The sequence below is a fragment of the Equus caballus genome, chromosome 6 (genome assembly GCF_041296265.1).
Source record: "Equus caballus isolate H_3958 breed thoroughbred chromosome 6, TB-T2T, whole genome shotgun sequence".
Classification (NCBI taxonomy): domain Eukaryota; kingdom Metazoa; phylum Chordata; class Mammalia; order Perissodactyla; family Equidae; genus Equus; species Equus caballus.
In genome coordinates this window covers 6,011,898-6,027,027 of record NC_091689.1, presented here as the reverse complement: position 1 = coordinate 6,027,027, position 15,130 = coordinate 6,011,898, and the positions used below count along the sequence as shown (strand labels likewise).

The following is a 15,130-nucleotide window of genomic DNA, read 5'->3' as shown; positions in this document are numbered from 1 at the left end:
GGAGTGGCAAAAGCTCAACTATGATATCTACACCCTGCGACAGATTCGAAGGGAAGTGAGAAATAGGTGGAAACGCATTTTAGAAGATTTAGGTGAGTCTGCAACTGACGAGGGAATTGTAAAAATAACTAGTTGTGGTGTTATTCCTGGTCGCTTCCTTCACCATGGTTTTTAGGAAAGGGATGTCAGTAATTGACTAATTAAGGCTCCTGTGTGCTAATTATTTTCCTGATCCTGTTCTTCTTGTATCCTCGAGCATAAACATCTGATATTTCTGTTATCACCAGCCCAGGCCCTAAGGACGTGCTCAGCCATATGCTACTCCATCTGTCCTCTGTGTTGAGCAGACAGGGCAGGGGAGTCATATGGGCGCTACCTTAAACTTTTTGGCGTGTACATCGAGTGAATTAGATGAAAGTGAGTGACCGATTAGTAGAAGCTTTATAAGATAAGGTAGGCTGGGAGATATGTTGTGTGTAAGAAAGACAGCAAGATTCAGAAGGACTAAAAGGTAGAAAAGCTTCCCAGTTGGGAAAAGCACCCGTGGCGTGAGAGTGGCTGTTGGTGTTGGTTTTTCTGAATTCTTCCAGGTTCGCGATACAATAAGGTTCGCGATACAATAAACAAGCCCCTCACACTGTAAAATAAGCTTGTTTAAGGTTTAAAAAATGAATTTATCAATTTTGAAGTCCTCAGTCCTTCTGCTTGGAAAGAGATGACACCGTGGCATCATAAATTTTCAAAAGTTGGGTGCCGTGTTGCCAGCCCCTATTGCTTTGGCTGGGATGCAGTGGGCGGGGGCGGGCCTCTGCCCTATTTACGCACCCAATATTGTTGACTTAACAGTCTCCTTCTTACAATGTAAGTTATTCCAGACAGGTGTAAATCTGTGAGTCTTTTATAGCTCTGGGTAAGTAATTTTAACCAGCCAACCATATTGCTCCAGGGAAGGGCATCTGGGCTTGGAGAAGTAGAGGCCTGGGGGTGACCACTTGGCTGTTCTCAAGCTACAAAGGCGGGTAGCAATTCTGGGGACAGGGCAGGAGTAGGGAGTGGGAGGAGGGTTTCAGTCCAGAAAGGGCAGCGAGCTGTCAGTGGGTGAGTATGTGAGGCTTAACTCTGAAGGGAAAGTTAACAAAGAAAATTAAACCGGAAGAAACATCAAACGAATTTTGAGAAAGACCCTGCCACTCACACTGAGCCAGGAAGCAGCGGTGGTGCCTTTGGCTGCAGTTTCCTGAGGTTTGTTCAGAATCCACATTCGGGTTCCTTCTTAATCTCCTGCAGGACAGTCATCTCCTTGTGACTACTTTACAAGAGTGGTAAATTTTTTCACTTTAGGTTTTCAAAAGGAAGCAGACTCTTTGTTGTCAGTGACGAAACTCAGCACCATCAGTGATTCTAAAAACACAAGGAAAGCTCGAGAGATATTGTTAAAATTGGCTGAAGAGACCAACATTTTCCCAACAGGCTGGGAGCTCTCGGAGAGATATCTCTTTGTTGTGGTAAGTGGATGCATTTTTTCATCTGCTCTGCTTTTGCTTGAAATGTGTGTTTTTGTGTTATTGCATATACTTATCGTGCCAACGCCACCAGTTCCACCACAGTATGAGGTGGCCAATGACGCTGGCAGCTTGTGTGCTGGTTTCTGTAGCCTGCAACATCAGAATCACCTGATGGGCTTTAAAAATTCAGATTTTGGGGGCTGGCCCCATGGCTGAGTGGTTAAGTTCGCATGCTCCGCTGCGGGCCACCCAGTGTTTCGTTGGTTCGAATCCTGGGCGCGGACGTGGCACTGCTCATCAGACCACGCTGAGGCAGCGTCCCACATGCCACAACTAGAAGGACCCACAACAAAGAATATACAACTATGTACCGGGGGCTTTGGGGAGAAAAAGGAAAAAAATAAAATCTTTAAAAAAAAAAATTCAGATTTCGGATTGCACTCAGACCTACTGAGGCTGGGTTGAGACTGTATTTTTCAGCCAATTGTGCTGTGTAGTCAGCTTGGACCATTTGTAAGGTGAGGAGGTGCGAGAAGTATTGTTAATATAACCTAAGACTGAAAAAGAATTTGAAAGGACTCTAAGGGCAGTGGAATATTCCTTGGATAATATAAGTAAAGGATTTAGGAATGTCTCTAAATTTGTTGAGAAAAATTTAATAAATGTTTTATTCGCTCATTATTATTTCAGCGTGGGTTTTGTTACCGTTAGATTGGTTTTCCCATTGATGTGGCTTGGTTCCTACCTTGACAGTTTTTTAATTGACAAATTTTTAATTTTTTGTCAGGACCGTCTCATTGCTCTTGATGCTGCAGAAGAGTTCTTTAAGATTGCCAGTCGCACTTACCCCAAGAAGCCTGGGGCCCCTTGCCTGGCAGATGGCCAGAAAGGACTGCACTACCTTCCATTTCCAAGTCCCTGAAAGAGAGGCTGGGAGGCAGAATTGGAATTCTTCTGTTGGAACTCAACAGCCAACCGAAGTTGGACAAAAGCATATAGAAGAGAGTGAGCTAGCTAGCTCACTAGGGCTGGCTAGGTGAAAAATGATTCTGAATCCTACAGAAACCTATGGGTTTGGATATCTGGTCTTCAGGAGGACTTTATGAAATGTTCAGGCCACATTGAACCATCTGAGGATGTTGCATCAGACAGTTGGGTCAGTGGGCTGTTTCATCTTGGGTGATTAGATTCTGAGAACCCATTGACCCTGTTTTGGTTTTGGTTGTACAATAAGCTCCAGTAATTAATCCTATTGGGATAATTGGGTATTCTAGTTGATAGAACAATAAGATTAATAGAGAGAGCTATCATTGAACCCAAATATGCGTTAGCAATTTTTAAGTAATTGTTATATAATATCGGCTACCACCAAATTAATACCAGGCATTATGTGACCTTTCTTTGATCTGGAAGAACCTACAGAGCCCTGGAGGGTGTCAGAGGCATCATTTTGAGTGTCAGTCATGATTATTCAGACGTCTAGTAGACCAGACGGTAGAAATGTGTAGGAGTCCTGCTCAGAAGTGAGTTCGAAGTAGAGTGATCCCAAGCAACTTCCTGCAGTTACGTGTAAGAAGTTCTGTCTTCACTTGTAGTACAAGCATCTTCAATTCCCAATATTACTGCTATCTGGTTACCTCATTTTTGGATATTGTCCATTTCTCCTCCATAAGCCCTTGATATTTTATATTTTATCTGGGATGCCATCTGTAAACTGAAACAGTTGACCCCCACTTCCTTCTCTTCTCTTTAATCTGTTTCGGGTTATCGGCTGACAGTTGCCCCTGCCCCGGGACCACTCCTGCAGACTGGCAGCTCTGCAGGCAGTGTTACGTTGAAGGTCGTTGCTGGACTCTCTTTCCTTCTGAAGATGAGTTTCAAAAGGGAGCAATGCTGTCAATACAGCTTGCTTCTATCCACGGATAGAGAAATCCAGCTTCAAAAGTTACTTACTGCTTAAGCAAGGAGCTGGCCAAGAAATCATGGTTCATTTTTTTTTGAGAAGACTTTCAGAACTTGTAGGATTTATCAGTACATTGCTGACAACAATGGCAATATTTTTACTTTTACATATTTTGTTGTTCTGACTTCAGGTTAAAAAGTAGCTGGTATTTAGTCTGTCCAGGGGACTTGAAAATTTCCATCTCTAGACCAGCTCCTTTCGCAGTGGACACAATGTTTCAAGTAGTTGTTAGAGGAGGTCCATGCTCTCCATTTGTTAACGCGTTGTAGACCAATTTAACTGACATATTTCAGGAAGATTCTTTCTAGGTTAATAAGTAAGCTAAAAGTTTTATTTTTTATATTTGAGCTTAAGCCCTTTCGTGTTGTTTAAACTTAGCCTGCAGATATATTCCGATTCTTCTGTAGGCTCTTGCAGCTTACAAACAGTGACACAACAAAAACAAACAATAAAATAAACAGCAATGTCTTTGCAAATTATATTGTTTTCATCTCTGTCCTTGGAATGTGTTTTGTCTTTCTGCCTTTTTGATGTCAAAATAGATAAGATTGTGTGCACTATGGAGAATAAATTGTAACCATAGTCTTTATTTTTGGTAATGAATGAGTGAGTATAAGATTATCTATGATTATAAAAACACATGGAATTATCCAGGAAATTTTCTTCTAAAGAATTAAAAGCTTTCTGTATTTACTTTTCACTTAGATGTGTTATGTTTCTGAGAAATAAGAAAGAGCAGATATTCTTTTCATAATCCCTTTACATTACAGGGTGAAGAAGCTGGGAGGCAGATGGGTTAAGGACCTCCCTTCACTCTAGAGCCAGTCAAGGGGCAGATCTGTGCTCTAGTCCAGTGGACACTGCAGCACATGAGAGAGGCTCGAGGGTGACCGAAGTGACCACTTCAGAAGTCACAAGATGCTCAGCAGGATGGACATCCACAGATGTGCAGGAGGCTGGAGGGGCTTCCGACTTCCTAAGTGCCTCCCTGTTGACTGCTGTGGTGTTCTCAAAGCTTCATCTCTGTGTGCATGGCGATTTCAGGTGGTCGATGGATGTTTTTATATCAATAGTTATTTATTTTAATATGCACCAGGGGAAAAAACCCTGTAGTTTGCAGATCACACACCTGATTTCCTATTTCATGCATATTATGACAAAGAGCAATAAGGTGGTCGTGTTTTCTTACGTTCCCCCAGGGGCCGCATTCACTGCAGTGATAAGGGGTGCCTTGGTGAGGGGCACAGAATCACTGAGAACCTCAGTGTAGCTGTTCAGGCCAGATGCTCTTCCAGAAGTGGGTTCACTGATGGCAACGGAGACAGAAAAATAGGGGCTCAGTGGCAGTGCTTCACTGTCAGAAGCAAAGTGGGCACAATTATCATAATGAGTGGCCCGGTCTGGGGGCTACCTACAGAGAGATTTGGAGGTGGTTAACAGAATATGGCATCCCTGGGGGCAAAACAGATGAGTAGCCAATAAGAGTATTGCTCAGGCTATCCCCTCAGAAGATCTCAAGGATGATGATCAGGAGATGGGTAGGGCACAGTCAGCCTAATAAAAAGTTAGGACCTCTTGCCGAGTTTCCAGACCTTGGCTATTTTCCAGACCCGGAAACTGAAGGAAAGGCTGGATCCCCAAGAAGGAGGACTTTGCACCACCACTGCAAGTGCATATGGCAATGATTCCTCTAGCCCTTCCACAAAAGGACCTATGGTTATTTACTTGGACAACTATACACTGGGGAAAGGAGTACACACAAACACTCTGAGGACATGGGACACCAGATCCAAGTTGACACTGATACTCAGGGACGAGAGTATCATTACAGAGTGCCTTTTAGAATGGGGGCATACGGGATTCAGATAATAAATGGAGTCCTATCCCGGGTCTATCTCAGTAGATCCATTGAGCCCATGGATCTACCCAATGGTCATCTCCCCACTTTCACAATAATGATTGGGTTGAACGTATTTGGGACTTGGCAGGACCACCGTTAGTTTCTTGGCCTTTGGGTTAAAAACTGTCGTAATGGGAAAGCTAAGTGGAAGCCTCTGAAATGGCTCTACTCCTTGGTTAAGACAGTAAACCAAAATCAATATTGCATCCCAGAGAGATGGCAAAGATTAGTGCTAGCCTTAAGACCTAAAGGATGCAGGAGTATTGGTCCTCATTGTAATTCCATTTAATTCACCACTCTGGCCTCTATGAAAACTAGATAGATTCTTGAGAGTGAAAGTGGATTGTTGAAAACTCAACCAAGTGTTAGCCCTACTTGCTGAGCTAGATGTGGAATCTTTGCAAGAATAAATTAACACAGATTCAGCTATTTGGTGTGTGGCCATTGATATCTTCTTTCTACATCCACCAGAAAGGCAGATCAGAAAGTGCTTGCATTCACTTGAGATGGACAACAGTATACATTTATGGAATTGCTCCAGAGCTATCTAAACTCTCCCACCCTTTGTTATAATATTGTCCAAAGGGACCTGGACTATATGGACACTCTGCAGAATATCACATTGGTTATCTGTGTCACTGACATTAGATCTGAAGAGTACAAAGTGGCAAATGCATTGGAGGTCTTGGCAAAGGTGCACTTCAAAGGATGGGAGATAAATCCTACAAAGTCTCAAGGACTTGTCACTGCAGTGAAGTTTTCAGGGGTCCAGTGGTCTGGAATATACAGATATTCTGGAATATCCCCTCCAAAGGAAGGGTCGAGTTATTTCATCTTACACCTCCCACCTCTAAGGAGCCAGCAGAATGTTTGGGAGGCCTCTTGGCGTCCTCACCTGGAAATACTGCTGCATTCCATGTAACTGGGTGACATGAAAAACTGCCAGCTCTGAGTGGCATCCAGGGCAGAAAAGGGCTCCAAAGCCAGTCCAGGCTATGGCCAAGTGGCCTGGCGCTTGGATCATAGGACCTTGCAGACCCTTAGTATCAAAAGTCTTAGAGATAAGAAAAGATGCCATGTGGAATATATGGGAAATTCAGTGGGAGAATGACAACACGGACCACCTAGGGTCCTGGAGCAAGGCCATGACATTGGCGGGGGGGAATTACACATCATTTGAGAAACTGCTCATCATGAGCTGGGTTTTTGTCAGACCAACTAAGCCATAAGGCCAAAGTCTAGCAGCAATCCAATGTTTTGCCTGTTATTTTTAAAAATAAGCTTCTAATTTTAGAATAGTTTCAAATTTACAGAAAGTTGCAAAGATGGCGGAGAGAGTTCCTATATGCCTCGCACCAAGTCTCCCCTATTATTACCGTCTTACCTTAGTTTGGTACATTTGGCCCGCTGAATGAACCAATATTGAAACACTTAATTATTAACTAAAGTTCATTGTTTATTCAGATATCTTAGTTTTACCTGCTGTCTTTCTCTGTTCCAGGAGCCCATCCAGGGCACCTTATTGCCTTTAGTCCTCATGTTCCCTTAGGCTCCTCTTGGCTCTGACAGTTTCTCAGACTTCCTTTGCTTTTGATGGCCTAGATAGTTTTGAGGAGTAGTGTTCAGGAATCTAGAGAAGACATATGATAAGTATTAGTGTCGCCTTGAGACCAGCTGCAGCAATGGGGCTGTAAATTGTCCAATTAGCCTTTTCCCTGTAATTTTCCTCGGGAAAAGAAATGCACCAGGCTCCCAGAGGAGCCTTTCCCAGAACTTGCCACAAAAAGCAAGTGGTCTGAGTAGCACAGGGGTGGACTGTAGTGGATGATGTGGGGTACTGCTCAGGTCTGTCCCCTTTGGGACTGAAATACCCCTTCCATCAGCTGCTGGCAGCATTGGTGTCTGAGCTCTCAGCTGAGTCTCTGGGAATTGCCATCGACTGATGAGAGTTGCTTTGCCTCACCCAAGTTTCCTCCCCTGTCCGGGGGCGTCCTGTATCTATTCCCTAGTTCGTTGGTGCAGGGGTATGAAGGGTTGCCCCAGCTCCAGAGCTCCCCGTTGGATTGGCTGAGGCCTTTTTGTGACTACATCTCAGTAAAATTTTCTGCAATCCTGCCTTCCCTCTCTCCTGCATAGTATTTGCTAAAAAACTACTTGCCCATCCGTCTCCATTTCAGCATCCTTTCCCCAGGGAACTCAATTGTGACAGTATTTGAGTCAACAATACAATCCTGGAGTCTGATACATACATAGTGATTCTGATAGTGTTAGAATAATGAAGCCAGGGCATTTATCTATTGAAATATGTATTATTTTATTACAAATCATTTAAAAAATGTATTTACTTTTGAAATCAAGATGTTATTTTTAAAACTTTAGCTTAGGTAGGTAGCATTATTTGTAAATTCATTTAACATAAGTGATTAAATGGTTTTTAAACCCATCATAAAAGTTACTTTTCTTCAGCTAAGAGATTAAATGTAAGTTTCTCTAGGAGTTACTTGTTTAAAGTCAGTAACGTCTGGAAGAAGACTGCATAGACAGCTGGGGAAACTGGTTTATCCGATTACTTTCCAGTGATCAGAGGAGGATGACACAGGCCTGGCTTCCTTTCCATTGGATTAACGCATTTGTTCATTTCCTCAGACCACTTTCTATTACTAATATCACAAGAAATATGTTTAAATTCAATTAAGTTGCCCTGAAAGGAGTACACTCATGATTTCCACATCACTACCATGTACAGATGAAAGTGGCCAGTCCCTTGAACTTTCTGCTTACAGTGTCTCAACAATTGTTACTGTTAGCTTCCAGAGTGTTACTCCACACTCTGTTTGGACATGCTACAAATGGACACATGGCATCCCAGTTTTCAAATCCCTTAACATGTGGGTTTAGACCCCTGGCCTGTGGAGAATTGAGTCAGGGAACCAGGTGTTAGCTTGAGTCTCATCCTTTGATAATTTAGTAACTAAATGAAGTTTCTCTGATTTTTCTACTCATCTATATAGAAGTATTTAGTGAGATTAAATTTAGAGAGAACAGTATTATAAATATGAAAACAAAATTATGACATTTATAATAGCTAGATAAAGCATGGACCTATACTAGATTATTACATTTTCAAAAATCAACAGCTATAGTTTTTGGGTAGCAATTTACTTTAGAAATTTTTCATTAGTAGTGTGAAGTATATAAGTGAAGTTTATCATATATCCTAGCAGTCATGTAGTTAGTGTTTGAAGTATCCTAATCAGGAATCCACCTTCCAAAGATGGTTGTTTAGTCATTCCAATTATCCTTATCAAAATGTACACCAGACAGTTCATTAAATTGCATAAAAGGTGTTAGGAATGATTTTCAATCATAAAATAAGCAGCAGTCAAGATAAGCCAGAAAGACTGGCCTCCGTCATCTTTGAGGGAAGAAAGTGTTAAGAACCTGTTAAACTCAGCAGCGCTTAAGGCCTAGGGCCCCACTTGTCCTGTGCCTGCTTCACAGCCCTAACACTATGGTGTCTTATTTGGTGATTGGAATATTGTGGTGTCTACCTAAAATTGAAACTTTCACTCACATTTCTTTCCAACTTTCATTTCATTATCATGGGTTCTGAGAAAAGAAAGGGACAGTTCCATGGGATTACAGGAAGCACATGTGTACTTTCTGGCTAATAAGTGCTGTGTTGAGAAGAATTTGGGCTACGGTTCGCTTTCATTGTAACATACCTCCCGGTTGCGGGATTCTGGGGAGGGAGACACATGGCCTTCGCCCTCCCCTTATAATTGCTGAAGATCACTGATATTTACTAAAAGACTGGACATTTGATGAAAGCTCACATTGATTTAAGTCAATTTCTACTCCGTTTTTTAAAAAAGTTACTTTTTTTAAAAAAGTAAATTATGCAGAAAATTTTAAAATAGGAAAAAAACCAAACCATAATACTAGAATTCTAATACAGCCATTCATAACATTTTGAGAGGTTTCATTCTTTTTCATGTGCATATTTGAAATTTATGTGTACAATTTTACATCCTGATTATTAAAGTTAAGCCAGGGGTCACCAACTCAAATGTCTCCAAGGGTCGCGGGGTAGAGACTGTGAATCAAGGGCGATTCTGTGTTCCTTAGTCTAAAGGGAGCACTTACTGCTCAGCTCCAAATGATTGTTATGTAAAAAGGGCTCAGTTTTGCGAGTTTATTATGATTTTTTGACAAGAGTCAAACATAATTTTTATGTAAATTTTAAAATATTGGTTACTAAAATAATTTAAAAACATTATGTAAGCCAAATATATATACATGAACTGAGAGGTCATAAACATTTTCTGTTACTAAGTAGCCCCTGAGAGCCACATTTTTACAAAGCTGCATAATATTAAACTGAGCAGACATAACAAATTTTACAATCTTTCATCTATTTTTGGACATTTAGAGGTTGTTTCCAATTTTTCTCTGCAATGAACATCTTCATGCATATTACTTTGTCCTGTGTGGAATTGCAGAATCAAAGGGTATGAATATTTAATTCTTTATGTACATCAGGAAATATTTTCCAAAAGGTTTGTACCAATTTATGCTCTTTCTAGCACTGAGGTATAAAAATATAGTTTCACCGTATCTTTGTCATCATTGGGATATGTACCAGGAAAAACATTGGCCAAGAAAAAAGGTACCTCTTGTTGACTTAATTTACATGTCTGTTTAGTAGTTAGGGTGAACATTATTCCATATGCTTGTTTACCACTTTTATTTCTTTTGTGGCTTGTCTGTTTGTTTCCTTTGTCCTTTGTCTACAGGGAGAACGCCTACTTTGAAATTTTAACAGTGTCAATCTATGTAGCAGCCAGGTAGAAATAAACATCGACACCTGCTTCATGTTTAAAACATCTGTTTTATGGGGCTTTTCTTTTCTCTACTAGTTGTCAGCTTTCATCCGTGGTCTCTTCCTGTCTCACATGGCAGCATCCATAATAGAGGCAAAATGAATTGCAAGGCAGCGTTTAAAGCTTTGACACTGGTCGTGTCTCCTTAATTCATTTTGTGGGATATAATTCTCAAGGACTTAGACTGCTAAAGTTTTACACCTATATTTTGTGATTAATTACTGTTATTAGTTATGAATTATTTTGAGTTTGTAAATACAAATTCTAATACTGTATTCTCTCCAATACTGATATTAGGTGCAAGACTAACTCCTGGCTTTGAGATTCCAGACTCAAAATTCCAGACCTTAGAGAGAACTTCCAAGCCATTTATTCCAAAACGTTCATTTTGTTCAATGTGGAAATTGAGTCAGGTTACTTCTCCAAAGTCAAACAGCTGGCAAGTAACTGCAACACGGCCTACTACCTGGGACCCCAACCTCTAGTTTAATATTCTTTCCATCTCACCATGCTACCTTCCACTGGTGTCGCATGCGCTGCTACATTTTGCGATATAATTCGATCCTGATATATGTGGATTCAGCTAATGAATGGCTGCATTTCTGTGTATTCACGTCAGAAATCCATTACAGAAAGTAATTATTTTGCTCCTTCAAGCCTGATGAAAAATTATAATAGAGCCATGGAAAAACTTTATAAATATTAGTTTTGTTACTCTTTTACTCCAAGAGATATGGTGGTAGCAGTGGAAGCCAAGAAGTAAGAACAATTAAATCACAAACTGTTTCACTTTATTGATAACAGAAGTACAAAAATGCAGTCCAGGGGCTGGCTCCATGGCCGAGTGGTTAAGTTTGTTCACTCTGCTGCGGCGGCCCAGGGTTCGGATCCTGGGCACGGACATGGCACTGCTCATCAGGCCATGTTGAGGCGGCGTCCCACATCCCACAACTAGAAGGACCTGCAGCTAAGATATACAACTATGTACGGGGGAGGTTGGGAAGATACAGCAGAAAAAAAAAAAGAAGATTGGCAACAGTTGTTAGCTCAGGTGCCAATCTTAAAAAAAAAAAAATGCAGTCCAGGTATTTTATTGGAAGTAACTCTATTAGCATCATTACTGCAGAGGTTCAAATCCAATTTGGGGGCAAAACATTGAACTGGTGATTTCTATCCAAAGGCATTTGGTGTCAATAAAATACACACAACAAAGGAATTGCCTGCTTTATTCTAGAAGCTGAACATTTTCTGTTGGATACCCTGAACATCCCTCTCTGTTGGAGGGTCTTCCTCTTTCTTTGTGTCAGCTGAACAGGTGGCCCGAAGGGTCTTATCTTTTGAGTGTAGCAGGGGTCCCAGATTAGGCCTAAATTCGTAGTTTTCAAACTTGGGGATCTTGTTAGCTGTGTAGGTGCCTGGGTCCTACTCAAGATCGTAGGATTCTGTAGGACTAGCATGGAGACTGGAAACATTCATTTTAATAGACTTAATTTTAGAATAGTTTTAGGTTTACAGAAAAATTGAAAAGACAATACAGAGTTTCCATATACCCCACTTCCAGTTTCCCATTTTATTAACCTCTTACATGAGTATGGTACATTTATCACATCTAGTGAACCAATATTGATACACTGTTACTAACTAGAGTCCATACTTTATTCAGATTTCTATAGTTTTTACCTAATGTTCCTTTTCTGTTCCAGGATCCCATCCAGGACACCACATTCCATTTAGTTGTCATATCTCCCTTGATTCCTCTTGGGCATGACAGTTTCTTGGGCTTTTCTTGTTTTTGAGGAGTACTGGTCAAATATTTTGTAAAATGTACCTCAGTCAGGATTTGTCTGACACTGGGAGGAAGGCCACAGAGGTAAAGTGCCATTTTTATCACATCATATCAAGGGGACATGCTATCACCATGACTTACCATGACAGTGTTAATCTTGATCGCCTGGCTGACAGACCCTGCAGCTGTAACTCCTTCCCTCCAGGAGATTTCAGTGCAGGGATGTCTGGAGCACGTTTGGAGGAGGACCAGAGGCTGTGTTCGCTCTGGAATTCGGCTATGTCTGAGGATGTCTGAGAGATTTGTGGGTGAAGTAAGGATTGGATTCAGCTGTGAGGAGTAATGAGTCCTACACGTAAGGGACTTGTTTGTCTCATGCAACAAGAAGTCTTGGAATGCATGGTCTGCATCAACTGTGTAGTCTGTGGCTAGCTTCCTGCTCCTCATCCTCAACCTGTGACTTTAATCCTCTTGGCTCCAAAAGGGCTGTTACCTCCGGACTTAGCATCTACATCCAGGAAGGGGAAGGTGTAAGAGCAAAGGAACGAAGGATGTGTCAGCTGTGACTGTCACTTCAAAAAAGAGTTCTACTTATAAGGTATGATTATCCAGAACTGGGTCACGGGGCCAGCCATGACTAAATGGGAGTCTAAGAAGGTGAATAATTTTGACTGGGCACGTAACCACCTTGAACAGAAATAGAAGCCTGCGAGTAAGCAAGAAGGGGGGCATGGCTGTTGGGTAGGCAACCAGGAGTATCTGCTTCAGCGGAACAGCCACTGATGATGTATTCACATTCTGCAAATAGTTCATGCCCTCTCTTCATCCTGCCTGTCTGTTCTTTCATAGCAAAGTGATCTTCTAAAAATGCAATAGACTCATGTCCCCTCCTGCTTAAAGCAATATTCTTAGAAAAAAGTCCCAAATCCTAAACACGCCCAGGAGGTTCTGCAATTGTGGACTTTGCTCAACTTTTCAGACTCACTCTGCAAGCCAGCTACAATGGCCGCCTTTTAGTAGTGTAGACATTTGCTCCCTCTTCACACTTCACAGCCTACGCACAGGTTGTTCTTTGTTTGGAACCCTCTCCAGCTCCCTGGCTTCCATCTCCCTTCTCAGCTGGGTACTGCTCCTACCTCCGATGCATTCTTCACATCTTTACACTTTAGTTCAGCATAAGTTCATCAACCAAGCCTCCCCCAGCTCTGCAGACCAGCTCAGGCCCCCCTATAACACACATAGTCTTAATCATCGTGCACTTTGCCTTCATGGTTCTTAACACGGCCATCGTCTTGAATCTACTTATGTGATTATTAGATTAATGGGTGTCTGCTCCACAAACTGCAAGCTCCATGAAGCAGGCAGGCCCCACATCTGTCTTTGCTCATTATCCTGTTCTCAGTGCCTAGTGGAGTGGCTGGCTTATGGAAGATATTAAGTCAATATTGGCTGAGAATGAATGAGGAAAGCCTGTATCTTGAGGGAAGAGAGAGTCAAGAGGAAGAGTTTGATTCGAGAAAAAGGATCAGTGATGGAGGGGAGGCATTCTGAGCCTAGCATTGTATGTCACTGACGTTTTCCTTCTCCTTTGCTACTATGGGCTCACACCTGACTTTTAAAGGGAAGAGACACAAAAAGAAGAGAAGACTAAACAAGCTATTTCCTGCATCCCCCATGGGACACTGGGAGATGCTTGCAGTCTTGGCATCAGTGGCGTTGACAGTGGCATAGAATTAGCCTTCTGTGCAAGGTCGGTTCCTTCTACAGCAACTGGTATAGTCTTAGCATGTCGGTTTCTGCTTTAGGCATGTGGAGCTTCAATTTCACCACAAAGACTGGTGACACCATAGGTGGCCAAGGAGACAGTTTATCTTCATGGTTAAAAGCACAGGCTTTGACATTCAGATCTCAGTTTTGTCACTAGCAAGTTGGATAACATTGGGCAAGTTACTGACCTGCTTTAATCCTCAGTTTCCTCTAAAGCAAAATGGGTAAAGTGCTTGTTATGAAGTTTAAACAAGCTGATGCAGGGAAAGCAATCAACACGGGCAGTGCCCCCTGAGATCACACTTGTAGTGGCTCCAGCTGTGGTCCCAGCGTGAATCAGGAACCTGAAGGTTTTGGAAGGAATTTCAGGGTGGACGGTGGAATTCCACAGTGAGTTCAGATGAAAGTAGAGAAATTTTGTGACTGCTCTTGAAACTTTATAGTAACCTCTCAGCTGCCATGGCCTGAGAGCTACAGTTTCAGGGCAAACTGAAAGGGATCTCATGTCACTTTCATGAGGCAGCAAGTCCTCACCGGACTGCGCCTGTGCCGGGCCGTGACCGGCTCTCCTGAGAGTTTGTGGATCCTGAGAGGTAAGCCGGCCGGGAACGGAGAGGAGGCTGTAGCAGAGGGTTGAGAACATGCCTGTGGAGTTGGACTCCCGGGCATTAAACTGAGTTCAGTTGTGTAAAATTGGGGAATTTGCCCAACATTTTGTGCTTTGGTTTTTTCACCTGCAAAATAGGAGAAGTAACACTAATTCATAGGGATTTTTGCAAGAATTATATAATTAATTCATGTAAGGCAGTGGTTCTCAATGGGGAGGGGCCAATTTCGTCCCCCAGGGGACATGTGGCCGTGTCTGGAGACATGTTTGGATTGTCCTAACCGGGGGGATGTGCTGTTGGCATCTAGTGGATAGAGGCCAGAGATGTTGCTAAACATCCTACAATGCACAGGACAGGTCTGTACAGCAAAGAGTTGTCCAAAATGTCAATAGTGTTGAGGCTAAGAAATCCCAAGGTGGGGTATTAAGAAGAAATCCTGTGTCATGGAAATTGCTCAGTGTCAACTCTCATGAGTAAACTTTGAGTAGGAATGATGATGCATTTGTCACCTAGAGCTGCCACGTGCCCACGCCTGTTTTGACCCAGAGAAGTGGATGGAGAAGAGTTTCTCTCATTTTATTTTCTGATAAAACCGTACACGTGACATTTCAACTGTAAGACCTGGCTGTCCATTTGTTGTTTAGAAGATGCTTTTAATTTCATAACCAAGAAAAATAAGTGGTTTCCAACCATAAAAATGCTGATCTTTTGGTTTGGA

The 15,130-nt window shown here is 42.1% G+C and overlaps 1 protein-coding gene across 1 annotated transcript in view; it reads left to right on the top strand.

Moving 5' to 3' along the window:
* Positions 1 to 4,168, top strand: part of MREG (melanoregulin) — a 55,262-nt gene extending 51,094 nt beyond the window's left edge. Inside the window, exons 3-5 of the mRNA XM_023642292.2 lie at positions 2 to 92; positions 1,342 to 1,505; positions 2,293 to 4,168. Of these exons, the coding sequence (XP_023498060.1) occupies positions 2 to 92; positions 1,342 to 1,505; positions 2,293 to 2,427 (390 nt within the window). The 3' untranslated portion in view covers positions 2,428 to 4,168. The remainder of the gene's footprint in view (position 1; positions 93 to 1,341; positions 1,506 to 2,292) is intronic.
* Positions 4,169 to 15,130: the final 10,962 nt, after the last annotated feature.